Genomic DNA, 17,063 nt, shown 5'->3' on the forward strand with positions numbered 1-17,063 from the left:
ATATATATATTACACTAACTTTTTTTTAAAACCCTGGTTTCAAATTTCAATGTCTGAAATCATAGCCGCCATCATTACCCCAACATGGATATATACTTTTTCTACACTGAAATGATTTCTAATCTGACGAACATATCCATGATTCCACCATACCTTCTCCTCTAGACGCCGCCGCAGCGGCGGCGGCAGTGGCGGCGGCGATGTTTCCTGGCCCCGCCGGAAAGTTGTATGATCCGGCGCCGTTGAGATTAATCCGGTCGTCTTTATCTGCAACCGGATTATTACTACTGTTCCAGATTGCTGCATTATTATTATTATTATTATTGATGACGTCAGCTGCAGAAATTATTACATGATCGCCGCCGCCGCCATGGCCAAATTGTTCGTCTAATAAACCTCCCATTTTTGTGTTTATTAAGTGGTGATTATTTGAGAATGGGAATTTTGGGTTTGGGTTTGATTGGAGGAAAGAAGTGAGAAGTGGGGTTGGAATGATATTATTGAAAAGATTTGGGGAGTGTTGGTAGTTATTATTAGTATTGGATGCAGAAGAAGAAGATGCTTCATTATTAATGGCGGTTGGAGAATTAACGGAGGTGATTATATTATGGGAGGTGTTGTTGTTGTTGTTAGTTGGAGAAGATGCTGCTGCTGCTGCTGCTGCTACGGCGGCGGCGGCGGCGGAGGTTAGCTGCAGGGAGGAAGAAGATGGAGGGAGAAACGGGACTTTTTGGGCGAAGGGACGGCGGAGGTACGGCGGCGCGTCGAGGTGGGTGGTGGTGGTGCCGAAAAGATCGAACCTGCTCCTCGGGAAAGAGGAGTTGTTGTTGTTGTTGTTGAAGGGTGGGGCGGGAATTCCGGTGAATTCTTGAACCATGGCTCTGAAATTGGTGGTGTCAGTCGTCAGCACGGTGGTCGGCGCCCGTCTTGATGCTCGAGATCTTTTCTTCGGGTTACGCGCCGCCGCGGGCTGATTCTGATTCTGGTTCTGTCTTTGCTGCGGCGGCGGCAGCGCAAGGTCGGCTCCGCCGGCGCCCCGCGCCGGCGGAGGACGGAAAGATGGCATGAAGGGCGGAGAATTTGGAAGCATGGTGTTGTTGTTGGTGGTGGTGGTGGTGTCGTGATGAGAGATGGGGTTCGGGTTCGGGTTCGGGTCGGATCTTGGAGCGGCGGCGGTGGAATTTCTGGGCCATGCGAGGCTTGGATTCAGAAACGAAAAATTGGGGTTTTGGTGGAGCTGAAGATAGTTCGAAACCGGGTCGAAAAACGGCGGCAGATTAACGGCTCCGCCACCACCACCACCACCACTCATGAAAGCAGAGACAGAGTCCGCCGCGGCGGCGCGTGAATCGTACTCCTCATCGCCACCACTCGACGAGTGAAGGCTCCCACTGTTGCCAGAATCCATTCCTTTCTTTCCTTCTCCCTCTCTCTCTCTCTCCTCTAGAAATATTTCTAGAGCGAGAAAGTAAATTCTGGAGAGACAAAACAGCATCCGTCAATATACAAAAGTAATAACGTAAGACTGATGAGAGAGAAAGAGAAATCTAGAGAGAGAGAGATGTGTGCACGCCTGCCTGCAAATGAGATTTTTACTATAACAAAAAATTAGAAGCTGCTGCCACAGAAATCTAGTCAGAGATTTTTACCCATAAATTTAAAAGGAGAAGCTCTGATCTGCAAACTACACACAAAGGATAGATTTACAGTAAAGCTTCTGTTCTTCACCAAAAAGCTGGACCACTTTGTCTGAAAATTACAACACAGTAGTAAAGAGTAAAGATCTCCGAGAGAGAGAGGAAAAAAAAACTAGGGTTTTCTCAAAGACAGAAGTGAAGAGAGAGAAATCAAACACAGAGTTTCAGCGCAGGTTTTATCACTAGAAAAAGAAACAAAAATAAATTATAAAGTGGGGTCTCCATGAAAAGAGGCAACTGTGTTTTGTTCTTGAGAGAGAAAGGCTTATGATTTTTTTCCCTTTTTTTTTTTTCTCTCACACGAATTCTTTTTTTTTATTTTTTATATATATATTTTCTTTTTGTGGTCTATAAGATTTTGCAATGTGAAAAAGATCTGAGAACAATATCTGTAATAAATTTTAGTACGAAGTTAAACGGAAAATTAAATGCTACGTCTGGTTATCTATACGAAGCGAATTTGAACCGAAGATCTGTATGTGTGCTCAGTGAATAGTTATTTAGTCAAATTTACGGTTCAAATGCACGCGACCTTACATTTAATTTGGGGGATAAAGAGGTAAAAGCCAGATTAGGGAGGTTTGTAGTTGAAAGGTATGAAAGGAACAGAGATCTAACATCATCTTTTCATCATATAAATCCAAAAAGAAATGTGTCTTTTTCACAAGTCAAATATTTTCATTTAAGTATTTCATTTTGATTGCTTCTAGTGTACATTGTATATAGCCTTTCTTCTTTCTTTCTTTTTTTCTTTCTTTTTTTATTCTAAAAGTAAATTTTCAAATTAAAGTAAAATTAGTTTATATTTTTGACAGATTTTTTTTTTAAATTAACTTACCAAAAATACGGTACGCGACATGCAAATTTCGCGGGCGGCGGTCAATTAATTAAGTCATTATTCGAGAACTTATCTATTATGTCCGAAAACACGGATTGCGGCATGCAAATGTTACGTAATGTGGTCCGTTAATTAGTAAGTGTCTCTTGTTCGATAATTTATCTTGTTGATTAATTAATCTTTGAACGAAAGATTTATTTACAATTAAACTTTCAATCTAGAGTGAATTGCGATTCGCAACTGAAAAGATAATAGGAAAAAGATTAATGATCCGGAATCAGTCAACCAGCGCCAGTGGAATCACTCGATGCTACTAATTGCGTCGACATGACCTAGTCACTCACTTGTAAAGAAGAATCGCTCACTCGCGGTGCAGGATACATTCAAAATATTTTTAAATTTAAATACTCATCTGAATTGATTCAATGAAAGGGGACATATATAGTAGTTTTGGAACATCCCTCTTCAAGACATTAAAAATTATAACTTTGAATGACATTCTCAACTTCTTGTCATAGAAAATAGATAAATTTGACTTTGACTCATAAAATACATGGAAGATGATCTAATATCTGATGACAAGATGAGTAATTCCAAATTAGACTAGCTAATTAAATGATAACAAGATGAGTAATTCCAAATTAGACTAATTAAATAAGTAAACCACTTAGAAATATGAAAACACACAAAGTTAATTATTTATCAATCAAATTTGTTTAATTTTCAGCGTTGACTCTTCTACTGCATCATCAGTAGTGTTTTTACTTTCATACACCTACATCGAGAATAAAAATATTTTTTTTTAATTAATATAATTTCTCGTGAAACAATGTTTATCAAAAAATTATTTTTTTCGAGTATAACATATAAAGAAACGATGGGTTATTCGCGTTTATATACGCAGCACTTGTGGCTATTAATATTCTCTTTTGGCTTCTAAAATTTCAAAAGAATTTTACTACTTCAATGTTGGTTTTGTTGTGGTCTTATATATATGCTATTATACTTGTTGCCTTTTATAATGATAGAAAAGGATAGCTCAATGGATGTTATTCTCAACCTTTTCAAGATTGATGGATCAGTTGAACAAACACACTAAAGTTCGATTGCAACCATATGAGAATTGAAAGAGGTCAATTGTTTCATAGTTTGTTTATTTATTTATTTATTTTTTTTTGATAGAAAAAAACACAATTAATAAAAGTTAAAATTACATGAGTCCAGAATAGGGTGACCCCTATCAACAAAACAAGAAAGAGGAATTACATTAGGGGCAATATGCCCTTCAAAACAAGTGCTGGAAGCCCATTTCCCCAAATTATGGGCTGCCTCGTTCCCCATTCTAGGGATGAATTTAAAAATCCATGTGGGCCAAAGATTCCAGAAGCGTTTGATTTCTTCAATTGGCACAGATGCAGTCCATTGAGGAGGGAGATCTTTATCCATAATAAGCTTAACCGCATTAATACAGTCAGTTTCAATGATAGCATTGCTGATTTTTGCAAAATTTAAAAGCTTGCATGCATCCAAAATAGCTAAACATTCAGCCACCAAAGAGTCCATGCATGCATGAGATTTAGTGAATGCATTGAAAATAGAGCCATTGGAATTCCTGAAAATACAGCTTGCCATAGCATTGCCTTTACTGAAGGTGGTGTCGGTATTGACCTTAATCCAGTCAGGAGGTGGTATGGTCCAGGCTTGATTCAATTCTTTCCCAGCTTTTAATGATTTGAGGCTTTGACAATTCCAGTGCTCCTTTGCACTTTTAGATACCGTGTGTAGAAGTTCCTGCAGAGAAAGTGAGGGTGAACCATGAGCCACTTTATTTCTATTCATCCACAGTAAATCAAACAACACAGCAGTAAAAATAATAAATTCTTCTCTATCAGCAAGGGAAGGAAGAAAATTGTTCTTTTTATCCAGAATAAGATCAATCCAGGCATTAATCGGTTCATTTCTAAAAGGATCAATACGAATGTTCCATTTAGAGATGAACCAGATTTGTTGGATGAAAGGGCAAGACAAGAACAAATGATCAATATCTTCAAGATGAGAACTGCAAAAAAACAACCAGTGTCATTTGAGGGGAAAAGACGACTCAATCTGGCTTTTGTAGGGATAAGGTCATTTGCAATTTTCCAAAAAAGAAGCTTGTGTCTGTTGTGTAATTTAGAAGACCAGAGATTCTTCCAGTTAAGAGGAGGGTAATTTGACGGGGAGGAATTAAAACAGTTAGCTTGATTGGAGAGATAAGCACTCTTGGACGTGAACTTCCCTGACTTGGAGGGAGACCAAAAGAGTGCATTAGGCAAAGCCAGTGGAGAGATTTGGACTTTCAATATCTCATTTACCACATTTACAGGGAAGTAAGTGGTTAGAAGATTGAAATTCCATGTGCTAGTCTCTTCAAAAATAAGGTTTCTGACAAGAGCAATGAGGTAAGAATTTGAGTTCGGAGAAGGAGATGTGGGGGTAAAGCCATCCAATGAGGGAATCCACGGGTCTTTCCAAGTTAAAACATCTGAATTAGAACAAATAGAGAAGCAAGCACCTTTTGTAATAAGATCCTTAGTTTTTTTAATATCAGACCAGAGCCATGAACAACCAGAAAAAGAGAGATCAGAGTGAAGAAAAAACTTCCCTCTCATATATTTTGCTGCAATTAGGTTAACCCAAATCTTGTTACTCCGAGAAGCCATGGACCAAACAATTTTGGAGAAGAGTGCTCTATTCGAATCTGCCATTCTTCTGAAGCCAAGCCCACCCAGTGATTTTGGCTTGCAAATTGAGTCCCAACATTTAAGCATGAGAGAATTGCCATTTGAGTTTTGTCCCCACCAAAATTTTCTGAACTTTGCATCAAGAGTATTGCAAATGCTAATGGGAATAAGAGTGGTGGACATGATATAAGATGGGAGAGCATGAGCCACTGCTTTGACCAGGATAGACCTTCCTGCTTGTGAAAGGTTTTTTTCTCTCCAACCACTGAGGTGGGAATTGACCTTACTCATTAATTCATTAAAGGCAATCTTCCTTGATTTCTGATTACAAAATGGTAACCCAAGGTGCTTTGATTTGTGGTTGCATTCCTTAAAACCCAAAATATTAAGAATTTCAATTTTGTCTTGAGGACATGTATTATTGCTGAAGTGCACTTGTGATTTTTCAGCATTAGCATGCTGACTTGACCACTCAGAGAACAAGTCAAGGATCTGTTTAATGCAAGATGCATCCTCAACATTTGCCCTACAAAAAATCACCAAGTCATCAGCAAAAAGTAAATGGGAAATAGTAGGGGATGTTCTGGATATCTTTACACCTTTAAAATGACCATTCTGTTCAGCAAATGAAAGAATTCTAGAAAGGAGCTCAATATAAGTAACAAAAAGAAAGGGAGATAAGGGGTCTCCCTGTCGAATCCCTCTACTAGGAGTCAAATTGCCAAAAGGGGCACCATTGATCAGGAAAGAGAAGGATGTAGTTGATATGCATTCTTTGATCCAACCTGTAAAAATCCTTGGGAAACCAAGATTAGAAAGGATACAAAGAAGAAGACTCCATTCAACTCTATCAAAAGCTTTTGCCAAATCAACTTTGATAGCCATAAAACCTTTCAAACCCTTTTTTTTATGAAGATAATGCATGATTTCTTGAGAAATAATGGTATTATCCTGTATATTTCTATCTTTAACAAAAGCAGTTTGAAAGGGAGAAATGAAAGAAGGAAGATGAATTTTGACCCTATTAGCCAAGATTTTGGATATGATTTTGTATGTAACATTACAAAGGCTTATAGGTCTAAAATGGTCCACTTTGGAGGCATTCGGAGATTTTGGAACCAAAGCAACAAAAGTACAGTTAAGGGCTCTAAGGAGGTAGCCAGATTTGAAAAAATGTTGAACTCCTGCAATAAGTGCACTTTTTGTGGTGTTCCATAAATTTTTGTAAAAAAGTGGGGGAAGTCCATCTGGCCCTGGACTTTTATGCGAAGCAAAGGAAAAGAGAACCTGTTTAATGTCCTTTGGGGTAGGAATGGCTGTGAGAGCACCAAAGTCATCATTTTCAATAACCTTTTCAAAGAGATTAAAGAGATTATTTGGGAAAGGCACTTCTGAAGGAGGGAAATCTGTTCTGAAAAGATTTTCATAGAAGTTTACAAAGCAGTTACCAATGGAGACCCTATCCACATGAAGAGTATTATCCAGATCTTTGATAGAAGAAATTTTATTTGATCTAGCATGAATAATAGCAGTTAAGTGAAAACATTTGGTGTTTGCATCACCATCTGTGAGCCATTTATCTTTTGCTTTTTGCCACCAAAAAGTCTCCACTCTACTGAGCCACACATCAAGTTCAGCTTGCAGGTTCTCATCAAGTGTAACATTAGAACAAGACCTTTCCTTTTTTTGTATCAATTCAATCTGTTTTTGAAGTTCTTTGATCTTTGAGTGGCAATTTCCAAAATGATTAGCATTCCATGCTTTCAGTGCTTTCTTCACATTTTTAATCTTAGAATGGAGGACAAAAGGGGGGGGGGGACCATGAGCAGATTGGGACCAACCTTGGTGGACCGTATCGAAAACAGTGGAATCAGAGAGCCACATGGCTTCAAATCTGAAAGGTTTTGGAGGGCTTTCATCATTGGTGGAAGTGAAAAGGATGGGAGAGTGGTCAGAGGCTATGGCAGGGAGATGGTGGATGGATGAATGAGGGAAGCGAGTGAGCCATTGGGAGTTACATACTCCTCTATCAAGTCTTTGCTGAATGTTTGCCAGGCCTGTTCTTTTGTTGCTCCAAGTAAGAGGGTTTCCAGTGAAACCTAAATCAATAAGGTACAGGTTGTTCAAGGCAGACATCAGGTTATTCTTTGACGAGGAAGCAAAAGGGCTGCCTCCCTTTTTTTCGGATTGAGTACAAACTGAGTTAAAGTCACCCATCAGGATCCAAGGACCCTCAAAGGCTGAAGAAATAGAATTAAGGGAATCCCAAAAAAAAGTTTTACCAGTGCTATGGCAAGGGCAGTAAATGCCCGTGAATTGCCAAGATGATGAATCAGAAGGCTCAAAGATATGGGCATTGATGAGTGTGTTGTTATGATTGATGACAGACAATTTAGTGGAACTATTCCAAGCAAGGATTAGTCCACCAGCAATACCAATGGGAGGAACAAAAAATGAATGGGAAAGAGAGCAAGAAGCAAGAGTTTTTGTAATGGGAGAAAGAGAGGAAGTTTTGACTTCACTAATGAACAAGATATCAGGTTTGGTGTTTTTCAAGAGCAACCTGAGGGCTCTCACTGCCTTGGGTTTGGCCAACCCTTGGCAGTTCCATGCAAGGATAGTGATCGTCATAACTCCCTCGACCCCTTAGGGTCTTTTGGGATCAAATTTTTGTTGTTTACAACTTTGGTCTGAAGTGCCTTAGGAGATTGATCTCCAGTGATCTCATCGATGTGAATTGAGTTCCTGTTACTTTTGTAGAGGTAAGGAGCACCATTCTCAATTCTTTCGATTGTGTAAATCTTTTTGTTTAAAGACAATTTTGTTCCAGGTGAGATTGTGAAACCTATGTCAGAGTCAGGAGACCATGGGAGATTCGGAGAGGTGGTGGTGGAGAGGTTTAAAGTTTTGTTTACAGTAGTGGTGATATGGTCCTCCGAAGGGTTATCTGTAAAAGATTTGTTGTGAAAGCCAGGAGTAGAAATATTTGCACGTTTCTGTTGTTTATTTGATAAGAAAGAGCTAGATAATTCCTCATTTACGAGAGAATCACGTTTTCTACTTATCTGAATTGGTATTTGGCTCCAACTTTTGTTTTCTATATCATTATGACCCAAACTAAAATTAGTCAGAGAGGCCCAGACGGGTGGTATTGGGCTGTTTACCTGAGGCCCATAAACATTAGGGTTTTCTTTTGGGATAGGAAGATTTTTGGCGGGAGAAGGGATTAAGTGGGGATATTTTATTGTTTTTCTCGAGCTGTGGGAAAATACAGAGACTATCTCATCAGTCTTTAATTCCTTTTGCCCTATGATTGATAATTTGGTAGGGTAGGGTTTAGTAGATTCTTTCGAAGTTTCTATTCCCATAACTCTAGAATTGGAATTTGCATTAGGAACCCAATAGTTTTGTGCCACGTGGTCTAGCACCATGTTGTTTCCAGGGCCCACCACTTCCCTTGTGGTCTGATTTTGGTTATGGCTAGCTGAAGAATATGCTAGGGTTGGGAGGAATTGAGTTTTGTTGGGGTTGACATCAGTAGAGCTATCAAGGTGAAGGCTTGCGAAGAAAGGGTTTGGGGAGAGAGTACTCTCCGATTTCAGCCATGGTCCAAACTTAAACTCAGTATTCACAACATCACCTTTGCACAAATAAGCTTTACAGAACTGGAATTTGTGACCTAGCTTTCCACAAAAGTAACAAAAATCAGCAATCCTTTCATACCTGATTTCAACGTGAAGGTCATCTCTCCCTTGGCAAGGAAGGGATAAATGGTCGACAAGAGGGTCTGTGATATTTATCTCCACTTGAATGCGGAGGGCTCTCTTCCATCTATGGGTGGGAGAATGAAGATCAGCCTTAAGGAAGCGACCAATCAAATTACCACATTTGGACGCATTTGAATGATTAATAAAGCAGGCTGGTAGGTTTGAAATTTGGACCCAGAAGATAGCTTTGTTCATATGGATTTCTGATAATGCTTTATCCGGGGGCCAGTGTTGGAGGATGACTTGGGCGTCCCTGAAGGTCCATGAGAGGTTTCATAGTTTGTTTATGCTTAGATAACAAACAATCGTATATATAAATTATATTTCTTGTAAATAATCAAACGTCTCATTAGTTCATTGCTTTGTTATTCCTATGCTATTTATAAAAAATCTAATATATTTTTTTTGTGTATATTTGACCTTTGTGCGTAGATAATCATTAGCGAAACCAAAATTTTAAATTTGAGAGGCTGAATGCATTAAAAAAATCTAGTTGGGGGGGGGGGGGGGGGGGGGGGGGGGGGGGGGCGTTAATGATAGTACTCAATATTTAAAAAAAAATATTTTTATCTAAATTAATAGATATTTGAGAAATGTTGGGGCAGACATGGCCCACTTGGCCCTATGTTGGCTCTGCCACTGTAAACAATATTTTGATTCCACAAGATGAAATTCTTATATAGATTATGTTTTAGAAATGAAAAACACGTTAAAGTAAAATAGAATGACAATGTTATTTTGATCATAATTCTCTCATAGAATTCTTGTTTGCTTCGGTTCAGGTTACATTGAAAAGCCAACAAACAAGGATAAAACATTCATATTTCCATCTCCTGTTAAAATATTTCGTTATTTGTTATGAGCTAACGGTAATGTTCGATACTTTTACCACATATGTTGTTTTCATGTAAACACCAATTGAACCAATTCAATGGGTTATCGAAATTTAGTGAATAGAGTTGCATTTTTTTATTTTATTTTTTTATCTTTTTTTTTTTATTTTTTTATTTTTTTGCGTTTTTACCAAATTATGAGTGTTTCAAGGTGAATATCGACTACTAACTTATTACTTATTGACATAATTTATAACTTCGCTCGTGGTCTCCAAATACGCTGGATCGGCCGAGTACTCGACCTATGATTAGGCTAATTTGGTTGGTGAGTGGTCGAACGAAACCATCTATTTCATCACCAATACACATATATTATTAATAATAAATATTAATATACATGTGACATGTATTAATTAATGATGCAAAAATTAAATTAACAAAATTAAATGTAACATAAAAATATGTCCCATAAAACCATTACTTTGGGGGTCCTAGTTTATTGCTTCTATCAAGTCTACACGTAATCTTGTGAGAGCAAGACTGCAAGTTGCAGGTAGGTGATCTCCGTTACCATCCACACACACACACACACACACACATATTATAATAAATAAATAAATAAATGAAATAAATACGCAACCCAAATATTAAATTATCTTTTATTGCCAAAATTTTAATATAAGATGAAAAAAATATATATTTTACATAAGGGCTTCAATTTTTTTTAATTTTGTTTTTTTTCTGCCTTTTTATATTTTAGGGTAAATTATATGGTTAAATTACCAAAACCCCCCTCTTGTTTGGGTAATTACAACCAACCTCACAACTATAAATCTTCTTACACGTCCACCCTTGCGGTTTCAAATTTAGTGAAATCTTCGAGATTATATGGAATATTATCACTTTTGTACCCGTTTTATCCCATTCGAACTCCACATTTTGAAGCAAGATGATCATAATATATGTTTTTTGGCTTGTATATATCAGATTGTGGTGCATCATAAACTGTATTTTTATAGAAAATGAGTACAAACTAGAGCACATTCCACGAAATCTAGATGATTAGGTTGAATTTGACACCATAAGAGTGCATCACAAGAAAAAATCATAATTGATGGGTAGATGTAATTATCCAAATAATAGGGTTTTTTTCCCGTAAATTGGCCATACCTCAGGGGTGTTTGTAATTTACCGTATATTTTAATTGCGAAATGTTCTTACTCTACCAAGGACCTTTAATTTAATATTTTAGAATAAGTTTGAATATAATACCATTAAAATTCTATAAAAATATATTTTAAAGAGGTGAAAAAGGCAAAATAAATATTTTTTTAATACACGTGTCTGATGTCATTTGGCCAATTGTCATGATCAATCAAATCCGATGTGGGGTTTTTCTTGTTTGGTTATATTAGCAATCTATGATATAAAATTTTCGAAATTGGGGAATTAGCAAATTGCAATCATATCCACGTTGAAATTCAAGATTTCTGATTAAACGTTTGTATGGATATTTACACGTGGCACTTAAATAGCAATTGGAAAAGGATTATACCTAAACATTATTTTTATTAACATTGCATGTTGCTTGTTCCCCTCTAACAACTCCTTACTGTGACAACTTGAAATGGTAGTCTAATTGTTGGTGAAGTAAAACGAGATTGATATCTAATAATTCGAGTTCGATTTACCAGTTTTTTCGGTTTTTGAGATCCTATATTTGGTGAAATGCATAAAGTACTCTCACATCATAGATTTGCACGTAAAAGCACACATACACATGTGGGTGAATGTAGAAGTCGGTGTAAAATTACACATGGTGTATTACTGTATTTCATTAGGTGTAGGCAGAATAAGTCCAGTTTCTTAATGTTGAATTTATTGCACATAATTTGTCCAATATAGTTTAAATTTGTCATGTAATTAGGAGATTATTGAATACAGTCAAGTTTATTCAATACACGTATATGGCAATAATTATTTTAATATATATATAAGAGAAAAGAAAATAATTAAAAGAATATACATGTGCACTAATCACTATACATATATGAGTGATTGTGGATTGATTGGAATTGGTATCATTTTCATTGGTTATGTACCTTACACAAGGATGGAGCAGCTAGCTAGCACTAATCATGATCTTGGCCGTTGGATTTGATGATTAGATTCCCTTTTATGATTGGTCATAATTCCAGCTCATATATATATATATATATATATTATGATTTTTTAGCCATTAGCGTTTTAATTAGGGAAAGGTCCAACCTCATTTTCACTCGTTAGTCTTTTTTAAAAAAAAATTGAACAACCAGTACAGTAATATTGCCATATGTGGCACATTAATATTACTATATTAGCAAATTGAAAAAAATAGATGAGTCGACCTTGAGTCTATACTAATAATATCCGATGATATGTGAGCTTGAATCTCTAATAACGATGTCACATGACATGTGAGCTCATTGGTCCGCTACTAGATGTAGCCTTTACGCCGCGCAAGATGCCTAATATTTATAACCCTCTAGTAGTTAAAGGCCGAGATACTGCTGGTCAACCAATTAATGTGACATGTGAGGTACATCGATTGTTAGGAAATAATCGAGTTAGTGTTGTAGCTATGAATGTTACAGATGGTCTGACGAGAGGAATGGAAGTGTTTGATACGGGAGCTCCTCGTAAGTGTTCCAGTTGGTGGAGCGCTATGGGGCAAATTTTCAACGAGCCTGTAGATAATTTAGGTTTGAGCCAACCCAAACTCGACTCACATGGCCTGATTATCAGCCCTAATTAGAATTAAATAAAAAAAAAATTGATAATTTTTTTCTTATTCTTAACTCATCAACATCATTTAAACAATCTTTTACATAAATATTGGTACTATTAATTAATTTTATTTATATATATAAAAAAATGTATAGCCATTTAATATTACTTCATTAGGCCCAAGTCCAGGCCCAAAACGACAATAACTGCTACTTCATTTTGGATCAATACGACGTCGTCAGCTTCGTCGATTGGATTGGGGGAAAAGAAACCACCAAACGACGTCGTTAGCTCTAAACCCTGAACCTCCGCTTTCTGTATTGTTGAAATTTTCTCTTCTTCTCTCCATTCAATCAATGATGATATGTTTTTCGCAATAGATTTTGTATATGCTAAGATATAATCAGCGGATTAATTCAATTTTTGTAATCGAGAAAAAGGAGTAACCTAAAATGACATTGTTATCACGAATTGTCCGCTCCTGCTCGAGAAATCATTCGGGAGCAGCGTCTGCGCAGATTTTCAGCCGGTAATTTTATTAGTTTTTTTTATGTTAATTCAATTCCTTCTAAATTGAAGAATTTGTTATTTTAATGGCTGATTAAAGCTAATTGAAACTCTCTGTTGGTGGGGAAGTTTAACTTGAGAATCTGTTGTTATTCAGCATATGTTGAATGTAATGTATTTACAGCCATGGGGTTTGTTTGGTTTTAAAGTAAAGCTGCTTATTTAAAAGCGGAAGCTGGTTTATTTTAGTGTTTGCAAAAGCTTATTTAATAGCAGAAGTTGTGGATTGTGAGTTAAAGTTGATTTGAAGTGCTTATTTCTAAAAGTTGGGGGTGTTTGCAAATTTACTGGTAAATAAACTTATATAGAAAAAACATGGTCATGGGTGCTTAACAAATTATAGCTTAAAGTTGCTTATTTTAAGAGACGCAAAAGCAAAAGTTCATTTTGCAAAAACTTAAAAGTAGATTATGAACAAAAAAAAAAAGCTCATAATCTATTTGTAAAAGCTATTGCAAACACCACCTTAATGCTCGTGAAATGAAATGGCGCAATTTTACTTGCGCCCATGATTAATTGGATAATTTTGAGGAGAGAAAATAGAGACGGATTATAGTGGTGAAACATGTTACTTGTATCTGATAATTGTTGTTGTTGTTTTTTTAAGGTTTGGTGCATCGACGAGATTTTCGTCGTCAATCTACACAAGATCTGCCCCAATTAATACACCTCCTCGTCCGTTTTCTGAACAGACAATGGTGAGGTATGTATCTCTCTTTTTTAATACTGCACACAAAATGGGGTTTACTATCATGTGCAACTGCTTGTGTTTCTGTGATTTTTTCATCGAATCGAGTTTCTAATATCCCATCAAGAAAGTCGGTGCCGGAAATTAAATGAAAAAAAATATAGCATGTGGAACAGTTTTATTTTACAAATGCTTACCGTATCACAAGCCCACTTACATCTCGCTACATTTCGATGTAGATATGGTTCATCGAAGAGATTCTACTCTTCAAGCTCAAGATCCACGAGTAACCCTAAGCGTCAACTTCCATTATATGAATCGGACGTGACTCATAATAAGCCTTGGGGATATTTTCTAATAGTACGCTACCATAGCTTCGTCTTCGTTTCAAGAAAGCTTTTCATAATTTTATATTCTATTAAACTTTGCTCGTTTTTCTGTCTCTCGTCAGCTTTCCTTTTAATTTTCTTCATCTCAGATTTATCATTGCAGCCTGGTTCCGTTCTTGCTGGAATTGGTGGACTGGTTTTGTTCATCCGCCATAATGATGAAAAGAGAGTAGTGCTGAAAGGTGACCTCTTGTTTATTTATACAAAGATCCGTTTCTTGTGTGTATATACATCTATATATAGATTGATGTGTCTGTGTGTGTGCGCATGTATATATCAACATGAAATCGACGTTATATCCTTGATCCAATCTTAGGATGAGTCTTTTTGCCATATAATTCCATAATTTTTCTTATATATATATATATATATATATATATATATATATATATATATATATATATATATATATATATATATATATATATATATATATATATATACATACATATATATATATTATACACCGTGTAAGCATTTTGTTTGTTGTAATAGGTAAGGGTGAAAAGTATGAAAGAAGTGCGATTAAAGGGCCAATAATTGGTGGCCCCTTCAGTCTAATTGATACAGAAGGTCAGATTGTAACCGAAAAGAATCTTATCGGGAATTGGGTTCTTTTATACTTTGGTTACACTTCGTCTCCTGATGTGGGCCCCGCAGAAGTTCGAAAGATGGCCAATACCATTGATATATTAGGTTCTACTCCTTAACTCGAAGTCCAAATTTTTATAATCTTTTTTTATGTTTTATGTGTCGTTACTGAAATATTTCATTTGATTGGGAGAAAAAAAAAGAGTCGAGACAGAATATCAAGGTCTTGCCCGTATTTGTCACGATTGATCCTCAGCGGGACACTCCCTCACATCTTCGTACTTATATTAGAGGCAAGTCTTTCTTGATTCGATTTTATGTAGCTGTACAATTTTGCGTTTCACGACTGTGTCAAGGAGAAAATCAAGTCTAATGTGATTAATTTTTTTTTTCATTTTTTAAAATCATTTCCGATTGTTGTCTACGATCTTTAATTTAACTTACAAGCAATATATATATCTGCTTCATTTACAATTAAAAGTCTTATTCTAGTTTTGAACGAAGTGCAGAGTTTGACTCGAGAATAGTGGGATTGACCGGACCAGTTGCTGCTATAAGACAAATCGCACAAGAATACAGAGTGTTCTTTAAAAAAATTGATGAACAAGGAGATGATTATCTTGTCGACACTTCTCATAACATGTAAACCCTATAAACTTTTACACCCTCTATCCGATTTTAATTTTCTTTTTGTTTTTCAACCATAACTATTTTTTTTTTTTTTGGTAAAATATAAACAGGTACTTGATAAATCCAAATATGGAGGTGGAAAGATCGTTTGGTGTTGAGTATAGCACGGATGAGCTGGCGGAGGCGATAACCAAAGAGATAAAGAAAAGCAAAATAACAAATTCGCAAAATTGATGTGTCGAACACGCAGGTTGTGAAAATTTCTCCCCTTTGTCACAATTGACAATTTTTAGACGAATTTTCTGAAGTATTGCATTTTCATTATTTTGTTGTACTATTGGAGTGATTATTACAAAGAGGTTAATGTTCTGTCTTTGGAGGTATTTTCGATTTGTTTTCCCGAGTTTTTGTTTTTTGCTAAAACGTGTCGTTTCTTACACGTACGTAAACTCCTCCTTGTGTGTGCTCGCGTGCGTGTGCGCTTCTCCAAAAATCTATTAAAAAAAGATGCAGAAAGATAGAGAGATGAGTTTAATACATGAGTTTCATGACTTATCTTGCCTTATCTTGTCTTTTATGGAGGCTTTTTGTTGGACGTCTCAGAGTCCGAAAAATAATTGAGTTTTCATTAGACTATTTAATTTTATCTTAGCATTGAATCGAGGCCCTAGATGTACTAGATAAACCTTTATTTTTATGTAATAAAGTGTGAGTGCAATAGTAGCAATATCATGTTTTGTTTTGTCTAATGAAAGGAGAAAATAAAGTTGACCAAATTTGGAATAGAAAGTCAAAAGACCATAAATACAGACATATACGTGGGTTGCTCAAACCCACCTATAAACTAGACGTGGACTCCTCTCTTTCATGAGAGAGAGAGAGAGAGAGAGAGAGATCTTTCCTCTCTGTTTATGGGCTGTAGTATTATTGTTTATTTCGTTTTATTATGTTTTCTTGAATATTTAAAAGATTTTTTTTATGTACATCTTATAATAGGGGTGAAAATCGGAATGGAATCTACGAATTATTTCGTCAATTTATATTTGAATATTAGCAGATGCAACACACGTTAAACTGATGATTTAAAAGTTTATAAGATTTTAGAAGCAACTAAATAATTTTAATAGAAATCACAAAATAAATGTAAAATTTATAAGATTTTAGAAGCAACTAAATAATTTCAACATAGCATAAATTAAAACACAGTACAACATTATGATTTTTATGTAATAAGACATTTGAAGATTTTTGTTATATTAGAGCAAGAAAGAGAAAAAAGAAAAAAAATGGTTCATTTATTTCATTTTTATTTATTTTTTTATAAAAAGAAAATAGATACACACTTCTAATATGTTTCCCGCCCGAGTCTTGCGGAGTCCTCATTCATTTCCTCTATACAACAGCAACAAGAGAAAATAGATACACACTACTAATTTACTATTTATTATTATTACTTTTTTTTTTGTTATTCCGAATTTCACTGAAACTATTTACGGTAAATTATGGCCACCTATGAGGTAAGTCTAAATTACGAAAAACTCCCTCATGTTTGGATAATTACAATCACCATGAAA

General features: G+C 35.9%; 2 protein-coding genes across 2 annotated transcripts; one reads left to right on the forward strand and one right to left on the reverse strand.

The window, feature by feature from the left end:
• LOC105964964 (uncharacterized) lies at nt 1–1,911 on the reverse strand. Its single transcript, XM_088822517.1, has 2 exons — nt 1,650–1,911; nt 1–1,475 (listed from the first exon to the last, which is right to left on the reverse strand). Exon 2 carries the CDS (start codon nt 1,406–1,408, stop codon nt 119–121), a length of 1,290 nt encoding a protein of 429 aa, XP_088678643.1. The 5' UTR covers nt 1,409–1,475; nt 1,650–1,911; the 3' UTR covers nt 1–118.
• A 10,906-nt stretch (nt 1,912–12,817) lies between these two features.
• Nucleotides 12,818–15,938, forward strand: HCC2 (Thioredoxin superfamily protein). Its single transcript, XM_088822518.1, has 8 exons — nt 12,818–13,153; nt 13,799–13,894; nt 14,119–14,239; nt 14,372–14,450; nt 14,764–14,964; nt 15,063–15,152; nt 15,369–15,501; nt 15,600–15,938. Exons 1-8 carry the CDS (start codon nt 13,077–13,079, stop codon nt 15,721–15,723), a joined length of 921 nt encoding a protein of 306 aa, XP_088678644.1. The 5' UTR covers nt 12,818–13,076; the 3' UTR covers nt 15,724–15,938.
• Nucleotides 15,939–17,063: the final 1,125 nt, after the last annotated feature.

This window comes from Erythranthe guttata, chromosome 8 (assembly GCF_056151865.1).
Source record: "Erythranthe guttata isolate IM_541 chromosome 8, IM_541, whole genome shotgun sequence".
NCBI classification, from domain to species: domain Eukaryota; kingdom Viridiplantae; phylum Streptophyta; class Magnoliopsida; order Lamiales; family Phrymaceae; genus Erythranthe; species Erythranthe guttata.